At 35.9% G+C, this 13,374-nt stretch overlaps 1 protein-coding gene across 1 annotated transcript in view; it reads right to left on the bottom strand.

The window, feature by feature from the left end:
• The window catches only part of TCF12 (transcription factor 12), a 377,803-nt gene that overhangs the window by 81,600 nt on the left and 282,829 nt on the right, over positions 1–13,374 (bottom strand). The window contains 1 exon segment of the mRNA XM_028505802.2: positions 1,081–1,216. Coding sequence (XP_028361603.1) covers positions 1,081–1,216 — 136 coding nt within the window.

The raw sequence follows: 13,374 nt of genomic DNA, 5'->3' as shown, positions 1-13,374 counted from the left end.
TCCCACATTAAACAGTGATTAGATAAGGTGTCAGAGTACACCTGAAACTTGCTGTAAGTAGCAACAGAAAATAGATTACCCTGATTGGGCAATGTATAAAGAAAATGAGGGTTGAATGCTTAATAGGTATTATGTTTCCTTTTGAGGTAATGTTTTGGATCTGGATAGAGATGATGGTTGCACAGCACTGTGAATATACTAAATGTCACTGAATTGTACACTTTAATATGATTAATTTTATGTCACTTAATTTTACCTCATTTTTTAAAAAGTGGGAAGTAGAAACAATTAATATGCAAAGAACATTGGACTTAGAGTCAGAAAATCCCAAGTTTTACCCTGTGTAAGACATCTATTAATAATATAAATGTGTCCTCTTTTAAAACTCAGTTTTATGTTAAATCTAGTATTATATCCATTGCCTAATAGGACTGTTTTATTGATGAAATGAGAATGTACATAAAACCACTTTTTAAACCGTTCAGCATTATATCAATTTTAGTAAAAAACTAAGGTGTTAATATGAGCAGATATTTTATAAGAGGAAAAACTAGTTCCATTTTTTTAAAGATTTTATTTATTTTAAAGAGATGGGGAAGGGAGGGAGAAAGACAGGGGAGTGAATCATCAATGTGTGGTTCCCTCTAACACACCCCATACTGAGGATATGGCCTATAACCAGGCACGTGCCCTGAGTGGGAATCAAACTGGCAATGCTTTGGTTCGCAAGCCTGTGCTCAATCCACTCAGCTACATTTTTTAAGTTCTAGGGCTCCATTTTTTAAGTTCTATTTAGTTCCTCCTATATTGATGATCAAACAAGAGTATTAAACTGTTTATTAAATCCAGGGCTCTATTTTTAAGTTCCATTTAGTTCCTTCTATATTGATGATCAAATAAGAGTATTAAACTGTTTATTAAATATCTAACAGATATATTATTTTGTGAAAATAAGATCCCCAACAGCAACATGATACCTAAGAAATCAATTTTTTTTCTAATTAAAAGAGCAGTCAGAAGAAGGGACTAGAGGGGAGAAGAAACAGGTGCAGGATGGGATTTGTCATGTGACATACTTACCAAGTGCTGCAGAGTCATGGAGTGGTCTTCTCCTGGAACTTGTGGCAGAGAATGAGTAGTATGGTGTCCCAGATTTTCCTGAAGAAGACAGCTGTGCTGGGCTTCCAAGTCCTAGATCTTGTTTCAGGAGACTAGACTGTAAGATAAGGCCAACAAAACATGTTATGTTCCCACTGATAGTGACCCAAACCTGAAAATTCATAACTTCTGAATTATTTGTAGTACCTCCAACAATGCCTTGAATCTAGAAGGCATCCACGAAGTACTTATTTGAGTTCTATTAGACCATAGGTTTAAGTACATATTTGTCCTTTTCCCCATCCTCATGTTGCCTGCTTTCAAGTAATTATGTAGATCTCTTTAATCTTAAGGGTGAAAGACACTGTAGTTACTATGTGGTTCCACTCATTAATTATCAAGAATATTAAGAAAACAAACAAAAAAAAACCACCACCTAGTCTTGCTTGAATGCTTTCATTCCAACACAGGTAGTCACTTTTGTTTTCTTTTTCCTTTTTGGATAGCTTTTTAGCTTTCATTGTTTGAAGAATGCCAATATTTTCAAGACTAGCCCTTCTGTTGTCTTCACCTGTGCCTCATGACATGGGTTTGAATATCCTCCTCATCATCCCTGACAAAGACCTTGGGATTTATTTTCAGTTTATCAAAGTTTCTTATGAAATGGAATGGAGGACAATATTCCAGATTAGTACAGAACAGTTTTCAGCACTAAATTTAAACAACCCAGTTGTGCTAGTTCATATTCAAAGGTTAACAGTGATCACATCCTACTGCTCTTTATTGCATATGCTGTGATTAGGCAATGTCTGTCTAAGGGTGTCCTTCTTTAGTTTGTGTTTTTATCCCAAGTATGTACAAAGACTTAGATTTACCAATGATAAAATTCACCTTGTTATATTTAATCCATAATAATAATCCATTCCTATTTTTTTTTAATATTCTGAGTCTGTCAACCAAGAATTGCTAGCCTTCTAGCATCTAGCATAAAAAAATGTAAGTGATTTCAAGATGGTGGTGGAGTAAATGGAAGCTACACTTACCTACTACTAGGACCAAACTGGAATTACAGCTAAATGCAAGAACAATCTTTCTGAATAACCAACTGAAGACTAGCTAAAGTGGAGTCTTATAACTAATGATTTACAGAAGAAGCTACATTAAGATTGGTAGGAAGGGGAGAGATGTGTAAAGTGCTGGCCCTGCACCTAAAGGTGGCACCTGAGGTTCCAAAGAAATACCTCAGCTGCAGGGGTTCCCCCTGAGAAGTGTGATGCCTAAACCTAAGCCAGACTCCCCAGCCTAGAACACCAGAGTTGGGAAGAGGCGCCCATGTAACATCCAGCTGTGAAAAGCAGCAGGGTTTCTCTCTACCAGAGAGATGGGAATTTGCCAAAGACACACACAGCATCTTAAAGGAACAACACACAAAATTTTGCTTGCAGCTACTCATCCTGGGCTCCAGTGAAGTGAGAACGGAACAAACTATAGTCATGTGAGTCTGGGGTTCATGGCTCTTAGGAGACCTGGGGGAACAGCTACCAGTATCCCTGTGCTGAGTCATTCTCTAATATGGCAAACATCATCTTTCTTGGGTGGAGCACTCCCCTCTAGTGTGCCATCAGCCTGGGGAAAGCAATTCCCCACCCTCTGGACTTCCTTCCCTTTCACTTTACCCTGCAAATCTTAGGCCCTGCTGAAGAGTCAGCTGACTTGGCCAAGGTTTAGAGGTCTGGGCAAATTCAGGGGTTTTAGTGACTTAGGTGTCTGGCTTTGGAGTGTGGGCCATTCACTCCCTGTTCCCACTTTCCCGTGAACCTGACTAGTGCTTTCCTCTCACAGGAGAACTGAGAAAACCACCATCCCGAGTTTTGACAGACCTACTAAAATGACTCCTTGTGGCTCTGTTCTGCTGAGGTTGGGGCAAAACACGGACAGACTGAGTCATGTGGCTCTAATGCAGGGGCCACACCCACCACCTTCCGTGAAGCCTGACCATCATCGCCCCATCAGAGGACTTCTACTAGCCCATCCTTCTGATTCAGCCAGAGGCTTTTTCAGTGAAAAGAGACCAACAGGCAGCGGCAGACAAAGGCAGGTGGTGATGGATCTGGGGATGCCTTGGGACTTTTGCTTACTTGTCCCCTGGGCCTGGGGCTAAAAAAAGCCAGCCTTGGTGTTCAGTTTGGTTTTTTCCGGTGTGCGCCCAAGCCCATAAGAGGCATCTATAAATTGTACATTACTTGTAGCTACAAACCAGTTGCCAAGGGCCAGACACAAGCAGTGTCTGACACTGGCCTATCAGAGACACTCCTAAGAGGCCCAGAACCAACACACCCAGTGGACAGATTCAGACATCATAGCAGAATCCAATAAACTTCAGAAGTAGTACATGAAAAGGAAGATTTAGGCAGGCATCAAACCCTGCTGAGATAAACTCCGTTTTATATGGTCATCACCTGCACAAGAGCTTGCATGCTGAGGTCAGGGTTGAGCTTCATAGCCAGCCAGCCTGAGGGCTGATCTTATGCACACACAGGCCAAGAGAAATCAAGACTCAATTACAACAGGAGGGCCCACATAATCCACATGAGGGATATTCCTAGAAAACCAGCTCAGCTGATCAACGAGACTGTGCCATTGAGTCTCACAGGACACTTACTACAAAAAGCCACCCCACTAAGACTAGACAGTCATAGCAGATTATCTAATACATAGAAACAAACATAAACAGGCATAAACATAAAATGAGGAAACAAATGTGCCCCAAATGAAAGGAAAGGAGAAGTCTTTAGAAAAAGAGCTAAAGGAAATGAAGGAAAACAATTTAACAGATACACAGAGTTCAAAGTAATGGTTATAAGGATGTGCAAGGGACTTAGAACTACAACAGCATTAAAAAAGATACAAACACAATAAAAAACACTCAGAAATGAAGAATATAGTATATGATATCAAGATACAATGGAAAGAATAAATAGTAGGTTAGATGAAGTAGAGGATCAAATCAGCAATTTGGAGACAAAGTAGAAAAAAATCCAATCAAAGCGGCAAAAAGAAAAAGAATTAAAAATGAGGACAGTTTAAGGGACCTTTGGGACAATATGAAACATAACAACATCTGCATTATAGGGGTGCAAGAGGGAGAAGACGGAGAGCAATGGCTCAAGATACCTCTTTAAGAAATAATAATGGAAACTCCCCTATAATGGGGGAAGAAATAAGACACACAAATTCAGGAATACAGAGAGTCCCAAACAAGATGAACCCAAAAGACCCACACCAAGACACATAATAATTAAAAAGGCAGAGGTTAAAGACAAAGAAAGAATCTTAAAAGCTGCAAGAGAAATACCATCACTTACAAGGGAGCTCTCATAAGACTGTCAGCTGACTTCTCAACAGAAACATTTCAGGACAGAAGGGATTGGCATAAAATATTCCAAATGATGAAAAGCAAGGACTAACGGCCAAGACTACATTACCAAGCAATGCTATCATTTAAAACTGAAGGAGAAATAAAAAGCTTCCCAGATAAGAAAAGACTAAAGGAGTTTGTCACCACCAAACCAGTATTACAATAAATGTTAAATGGCCTGCTTTAAGAAGAAGGAAAAAATAAGAAAAAGAAGAGAGAGGAACATAGTTCAAAACATAAAATGGCAATAAATACATACCTATTAATAATCACTACCAACATAAATTGCCTAAATGCTCCAATGAGAAGACACAGAGTAGCGGAATGTATAAGAAAAATAAGACCCATATATATGCTGTCTACCAGGGACCCACCACAAAATGAAAGATATGCACAGAGTAAAAGTAAAGAGACGAAAAAAAGATATTTCATGCAAATAGAAAGAAAGGAAATGCTGGGGTAGCAATACTTATATCTACAAAATGAACTTCAAAACAAAAGCTATAGTAAGGGACAAAAAAAGGAATACTACATAAAGGTAAAGGAAGAAATCCAGTAAGAGGATATAACTCTTGTAAATATTTGGGCTTCCAACATAGGAACACCTAAATATGTAAAGCAAACCCTGATGGATATAAAGGAAGAGAATGACAATAATACAGTCATTGTAAGGGATTTTAACACCTCTGTGACATCAATGAATAACTCTTCCAGACGGAAAATCCTTGTAAGAAAAAAGTGGACTTAAATGACACACTAGATCAGATGAATTTAATTGATATCTTCAGAGTATTTCACTCCAAAGCAGAATATACATTCTATTCTAGTGCACATGCAATGTTTTCTAGGATAGACCATATGTTAGGACACAAACAAGTCTCAATATATTGAAGTAGACTGAAATCATACCAATCATAATGGCATGAAACCACAAATCAATCACAGGAACAAAACAGAAAATCACACAAACATGTGGAGGCTAAATATCATTTTACTAAACAATGGATGGTCTAACAATGAGATCAAAGAAGAAATTAAAAGATACATTGAAACAAATAAAAATCAGAACACAATAACCTTAAATCTATGGGTCATAGGAAAAGAAGACCCAAGAGGGAAATTTACATTACAGGCCTATCTCAAAGAAACAAGAAAAATCTCAAACAGTCTAATTTTATACTTAAAGGAACTTGAAAAAGAACAACAAACAAAGCCCAAAGTAAGTAGAAGGAAAGATACAATAAAAATCAGAACAGAAATAAACAGAATAGAGTCTAAAAAAACACTATAAAAATCAATGAAACAAAGAGGTGGTTCTTTGAGAAGATAATTAAGATTGACAAACCTTTAACCAGACTCATCAAGAAAAAAAAAAAAAAAAGAGGACCCAAATAAATAAAATCAGAAATGAAAGAGAAGTAACTAACACCAAAGAAATACAAAGCGTTGAAAACATTTTACAAACAAAAGTATACAAATAAATTGAATAATCTGGATGAGGTAGATATATTCCTAGAAAGATACAATCTTCCAAACCTGAATGAGGAAGCATGAGAGAATCTGAACAGACAGATTACAACTAGTGAAATTAAAACAGAAACCAAAACACTCCAAACAAACAAAAATCCTGGACTGGATGGATGGCTTCACAGGTGAATTCTCCCAACCATTCAAAGGAAAATGATCACTGATCCTTCTTAAACTTCCAAAAAATTCAAGAGGAAGCAAGGCTCCCAAGTTCATTTATGAAGACAGCATTGTTGTAATTCCAAACCAGATAAAGACACTGAAAAGAAAATTATAGGCCAGTATCCCTGGTAAACATAGTTGATGAAATCGTCAACAAAATATTAGCAAACAGGATCCAGTAATACATTAAAAAGGTCATACACTATGATCAAATGGGATTTGTTCCTGGGAGGCAAGGTTGGTACAATATCTGCAAATCAATAAATGTGATACACCACATACAAAAAATGAAGGATAAAAATCACACGATCATATCATTAGATACAGAGATAGCATTTGTTAAAATCCAACACCCATTTATGATAAAAACTGAGCAAAGTGGGAATAGTGGGAATATACTTCAACTAATAAAGGCCATGTATGACAAACCCACAGCTAACATTATACTCAACAGGGAAAAGTTAAAAGCTTTTTCTTTAAGATCAGAGACAAAGATACGCATTTTCACTACCCTTATTTAACATAGTACTGGACAGTCTATCCCCAGCAATCAGACAAGAGAAATAAAAGGCATTTAAATTGGAAGAGAAAAGGTAAAACTGTCACTCATAAATTACATGATACTTTATAAAGAGAACCCTAAAGATTTCACAAAAAAACTACAAGAACTGATAAATGAACTCAGTAAAGTAGCAGAATACAAAATAAAAATCTAGAACTCAGTTCATTACTGGTGTATAAAAAAGCAACTATTAGAAAGGGAAACTAAGAAAACAATCCCATTCATAACTGCTTCAAAAAGAATAAAACACCTAGGAATAAATTTAACCAAGGATGTAAAGACTTGTACTTGGAAAATTATAATACACCAAAGAAAGAAATGAAGGTACAAATAAGTAGAAGCACATACCATGTTAATGGATAAGAAGATTTAACATCATTAAACGTCCATACTAATCACAGCAATTTACAGAATGAACACAATTCCTATCAAGATACCAATGATGAATTTCACAGAATTAAAAAAAATATTCCAAAAATTTATATGGAGCCCTGGCCAGTGTGGCTCAGGTGGCTGAACCATCATCCTGTAAACCAAAAGGTCGCTGGTTCGATTCCAGGTTAGGGCACATGCCTAGGTTCCTGGGTTCAGTTCCCAGTCAGGACATGTACAAGAGTCAACCATTTAATGTCTCTCTCTCTCTCATTGATGTTTCTCTCCCTCTCTCTTCTTCCCTTCCCCTCTCCTTAAAATCAATAAGCATGTCCTTGGCTGAGGATAAAGAAATTTATGTAGAACCACAAACAACCCTGAATAGCAACAGCAATCAGGAAAAAAAAAAAAAGAACAAAGTTGGAGGAATCACACTACCTGATATCAATCTATATTACATAGCCATACTAATCAAAATAGCATGGTACTGGCATAAAAATAGACATCAAGATCAATGAAGCAGAATAGAGAGCCCAGAAATAAATCCATGCCTTTATAGTCAATTAATATTTAACAGAGGAAGCAAAAACATAGAGTTGGGTAAATATAGTATGTTCTATAAATGGTGTTGGAAAATTTGGAGAGACATGCAAAAAAAAAAAAAAAAAAGAAAGAATGAAAGAAATTAGACCACCTTCTTAAACCATACACAAAAATAAACTCAAACCACACACAAGAATATTAGACTCAAACCCTAAAAATCCTAGAATAAAATACAGCCAGTAAATCTCAGACATTTCTCATAGCAATATTTTTTTCTGATATATTACCTCAGGTAAAGGAAACAAAAGAACAAATAAACAACTGGGACTACATCAAACTAAAAAGTTTTTGTACAGCACAGAACCTATCAACAAAATGAAAAGACAATCCACTGAATGGGAGAACATATTCACTGATACAATCTGATAAGGTCTTAATATCCAAACATGTAAGGAACTTATAAAACTCAACAACAACAAAAACAAACTGTCCAATTAAGAAATGGGCAAATGACCTGAAGACACTTTTCCATAGAGGACACACAGATGGCCACTAGACGTATGAAAAGATGATCAACATCACTAATCATCAGAGGAATGCAAATTAAAACCACAATGAGATATCACCTCATACCTACCAGAATGACTATCGTTAATAAATTAACAAATAACAAGTGTTCGAAAGGATGTGGAGAAAGGGAAACTTTGTGCACTATTGGTGGATTTGCAGATTGGTGTAGCCACTGTGGGAAGCAATATGGAGTTATTTCAAAAACAATTAAAAAATGGAACTGTCTATGGCTCAATAATTCCACTTTTGGGAATATATCCAAAGAAACCAAAACACTAATTTGAAAGAATACACTATATATTCACCCCTATGTTCACGTAAGCATTATTTACTGTAGTCATGATTTGGAAGCAGCCCAAATGTTACTCAGATAAATGTATAAAAAGCAATAGAATACTAATAAGCCATAAAAAAAAAAAACAAGAAAATCTTACCTTTGGCAACAGCATGGATGGACCTGGAGAGTATTATGGTAAGTGAAATAAGCCAGTCAGAGAAGGGCAAGTACCATATAATTTTACTTATGTGTGGAATCTAATGAACAAAATAAACTAACAGACCAAACAGGAACAGACTAATAGACACAGAATATACTGACACTTGTCAGAGGGGACAAGGATTCACATCCGGTGAAAAGTTGATGGGATAAAGCAAAGAAAAAACAACTCACAAAGACAACAGTGTGGTGATAACGAGAGGAAGTGGGGGTAGGAGAAGGTAGAAGAACATAAAAGGGAGAATAAAATGTGATGGGAGGAGACTTGACACAGTGAACACAATACAATATAAAGATGATGTATTATAGAATTGTATAACTGTAACCTATAAGGCAAATTAAGTTAATTTGCTAGAATTTGGTTTCAAGTTTTTTGGTAGTTGAGGGTAAAAAGAAGACCTCAACTGGGAAGGGTGTTGGATACACTTGAAAGGATGCTCTCAAGTAAAAAAGAGCTGTGATTCCTCTGATAAATACACCATCCTTCTACCCCATATTTAACTTTCTTTTATTGCCATCACCTTATTCTCGGTTGTCCTTTCAAGCACTGAGTATCATAAAAGTACTGAGGAATAAATCTCAACTCTGGTCAGAAACAATCAGTAGTACTTTGTAACAGTAGTCATAATAGCCCCCATCCCTGCCTCCATTCTCATAGTCAGGAAACCTTCTTATTTCAGTTTATCATCCTATTTAAGGATTTTAAAATAATTTTTTAAGTTTCAACTTTAAAAGCTGAGGTGAAATACATATAACATAAAATTAACCATTAAAAAAGTCTGCACTAAGTGGCATTTAGTACAATCATAATGTTGTGAATAGTATTGCCATGATTGTATACAAGCACTTGAGTGCTTCTTTCAAATCTTTTGGGTATATGCTTAGGAGCAGAATTGCTGGGTCACGTGGTAATTCTGTGTTTAACTTTTTGAGGAACTGCCAGGCTGTTTTCCACAGTGGCAGCACAAATTTTACATTTCCACCAACAATGTAAAATGTAAGGATTCCAATTTCTCTACAACCTTGACAATACTTGTTATTTTAAAAAAAATTACAGCCATCCTCATAAGTAGTGGTATCTTACTATGGTTTTGTTTTGCATTTCTCTAATGACTAATGATGATGAACACCTCTTTATGAGCTTGATGGCCCTTTGTATATCTTTAGAAAAATATCTATTCAACTCTTTTTCTCATTTTAAATTGTGTTGTCTTTTTGCTGTGTATTTTAATAGTTGTATTTTGAATACTAGAGCCTTTGAGACATTCAATTTGCAAATAGTTTATTCCTTTTGCAGGTTGCTTTTATTCCTTCATGTCCTTTGATATACAAAAGCTTTTAATTCTGAAGCAGTTTAATTTACCTATTTTTTCTTGTTTCTCATGCTTTTGATCTAAGAATCTATTGTCAAACCCAAGGTAATAAAAATTTACCCCTGTATTTTCTTCTAGGAGTTTATAGTTCTATTTCTTATACATAATTCATTGATCCAGATTGAGTTAATTTTTGTATATGGTATAAAGTGGGGGACCAACTTCAATCTTTTGTATGTGGATACCCAATTGTCCCAACACCATTTGTTGGGGAAAACAGTACTTTCTTATTCAGTGGTCTTGGCACCTTTGGTGAAAGTAAATTGGTCATAGATGTTTGTATTCATTTCTGAACTCTCAATTATACCCCATTGGTCTATATGTTTACTTTATGCCAGTTCCATACTGTTTTGATTACACGGCTTTGCAGAAGTTTTGAAACTGGAAAGTTTGAGTATTGCAAACTTATTCTTTTTCAATATTTTTCTGGCTATTTGGGATTCTTTGAAATTACATATATATTTCAGGATCAGCTTTTCCATTTGTGAAAAAAAAGTCACTGAAATTTTAATAAAAGGGATTGCACTGAGTCTATAGATTGCTTTGGGGAGTACTGTCACCTTAACAACATTGAGTCTTCCAGTTGATGAACAGAATATTTTTATTTAGGTGTTAATTTTTTTTGGCAATGCCATGTAGTTTCCAGTGTATAAGTCTTATACCTTGTAGTTAAATTTATTTCCAGGTATTTTATTCTTTTGGATGTTATTGCAAATGAAGTCAGTTTTCTTAATTTTAGTTTTGGTTTTTCATCATTAGTATATATAAATACAACTTACTTTTGTGTGTTGATCTTGAATCTTGTAACATTACTAAATTCATTTATTACCTTTTTACTGTGAATTCCCTACATACAAAATCATATCAGAACAATCCAAATAGGGAATCTTGGAAGATGGTGGCCTAGGTAGACATGGCTCACCTCCTTGTACAACAACATCAAAATTACAAGTAAACTACAGAACCACCATCATTCAGAATCATCAGAAATCGAGCTGAATGTAAGTTCTACAACTATGGAATTAAAGAAGAAACTATACCTGCACTGCTAAGAGGGGCAGAGATGTGGAACAGGCTGGTCCCACACCCATGTGTGGCAGATAAAAATTGGGAGCAGTATCTTGAGAGTCAAGGATGTACACTAGGACTCCTAGCCCAGGGTTCCAGTCCCAGAAAGATAAGCCTCCATAACTTCTGGCTGTAAAAAACCAGGGGGGATTGAGGTTGTGGGATGCAGAAACTGCTAGAGTCTCAGGCAGTTTCTCCTAAAGGGCCTGCAGACAGATTTATTCGGACTCACTCCCTCTGAGCTCCAGTGGTGGGCCGCAGATTAAAAGGCATCAAAGACATATGGGGAGGAAACCACTAACATGAAATGTTAAAGGGTCTTCTTCAAGAAGATCAAAAATATGAACAATAAAATGGTATAAATATGTATCTATCAATAATTGAATCTAAAAAACAAAATAAATGAACAAGCAGAACACAAACAGAATCATAGATACAGAGAACTTTTGATGGTTGCCAGATGGGAGAGGATTGGGGGACAGGTGAAAAAGGTATAGGAATTACGAAGTACAAATTGGTTGTTACAGAATAGTTAATGGGGATCCAAGTACAGCATAGGGAATATAGTAGCCTAAGAACATATACATGCAGGACACATGAACATGGACAATGGTGTGGGGACTGCTTGAGGCAATGGGGGGCCTGGGTAAAGGGGGACCAAGTGGTAAAAACTGGCACAACTGTAATAGCATAAACAACAAATATGATTTAAATAAAAGAAAATCATATCATCTGCAAATAGTGATAGTTTTACTTCTTCCTTTCCAATTTGGATGTCTTTTATTTCTTTTTCTTGCCTAATTGTCCTGGTTAAACTTTCCAGTAAAATGTTGAATATAAAAGCGTTAAAGGTGGACATCCTTGTCTTGTTCTTGATCTCAGTAAGAAAGGTTTTCATGCTTTAACCAAGGAGCATGATATAAGCTGTTGAGTTTTCTAAATAACCATTATCAACTTGATAAAGCTCCCTCCTGTTACTAGTTTAAGTGTTATCATGAAAAAGTACTGAATTTGGTTGATGCTTTTTCATCATTAATTGAAATGATTATATGATTTTCCCCCACTTAATTCCATTAATGAATTACAATGATCACATCTTTTATATTGAAGTATTCTTCCATTCCTGAGATAAAACCCCCTTGGTCATGGTGTATAATCCTTTTACTATACTGCTGGATTTGTAGAGGAATTTTATATTACTTTACAAAAAGGATACTGGTCTGTCATTTCCTTTTTTTTGTGATAACCCTGTCTGCCTTTGTATCAAGGTAATGCTGGCCTCACTGACTGAGCTGAGAAGTACTTGAGAAGGACTGGTGTTAATACATCTCTCAATGATTGATTGGTAGAATTCCTTGGTGAAGCCATCTGTTTCTGGGCTTTTCTTTTTTTTTAATCCTTACCCAAGGATATGTTTTTACTTATTTTAGAGAGAGAGGAAGAGAGAGAGACACAGAGAGAGAGAGAGACACTGATGTGAGAGTGAAACACTGATTAGTTGCTTCCTATACACACCCCAATTCAGAAGAGAACCTGTAACCTACGTATGTGCCCTGATGGGATCAAACCCGCAACCTTTTGGGAATGACAATCTAATCAACTGAACCACCCAGCTAGAGATGTACTTTTCTTTTGGGGGAAGAATTTTATTACTGAGTTAACCCCTTTACTTGTTTTAGCCCTGTTCAGGTTTTCTGTTTCTTCTTGAGTCAGTTTTGGTAGTGTGTATGCTTCTAGGAATTTGTCAATTTCATCTAGATTGTCTAATTTATTAGCATACAACTGTTCATAGTATTTTTTTATACTTTTTATTTTTGCAAGGTCAGTAGTCATGCTCCCCATTTTCATTTCTAAATCTCAGTAAAATCAGACTCTCCTTTTCTTCCTAACTAAATGTTTGTCAATCTTGTTCTTAAAAAAACAAACAAAAAACAACTTCTGATTTTGCTGATTATGTTGTTTCTCTATTCTGTTTTTTAATATTTCTGTTCTAATCTTAATTTCCTTCTTTCTGCTTGCTTTGGATTTGATTTACTCTTTCTAGGTTCATATGGTACAAAGTTAGGTTATTGATTTGAAATCTTCCTTCTTTTTTAATGTAGGCATTTACAACTATAAATTTCCCTCTGCTGCTTTCACTGCATCTTGTATATAACTGCTATATTGACTTTTCACCTTCATTTGA

The sequence above is a fragment of the Phyllostomus discolor genome, chromosome 1 (assembly GCF_004126475.2).
Source record: "Phyllostomus discolor isolate MPI-MPIP mPhyDis1 chromosome 1, mPhyDis1.pri.v3, whole genome shotgun sequence".
NCBI classification, from domain to species: Eukaryota; Metazoa; Chordata; class Mammalia; order Chiroptera; family Phyllostomidae; genus Phyllostomus; species Phyllostomus discolor.
This window is presented reverse-complemented; position numbering and strand designations above follow the sequence as displayed.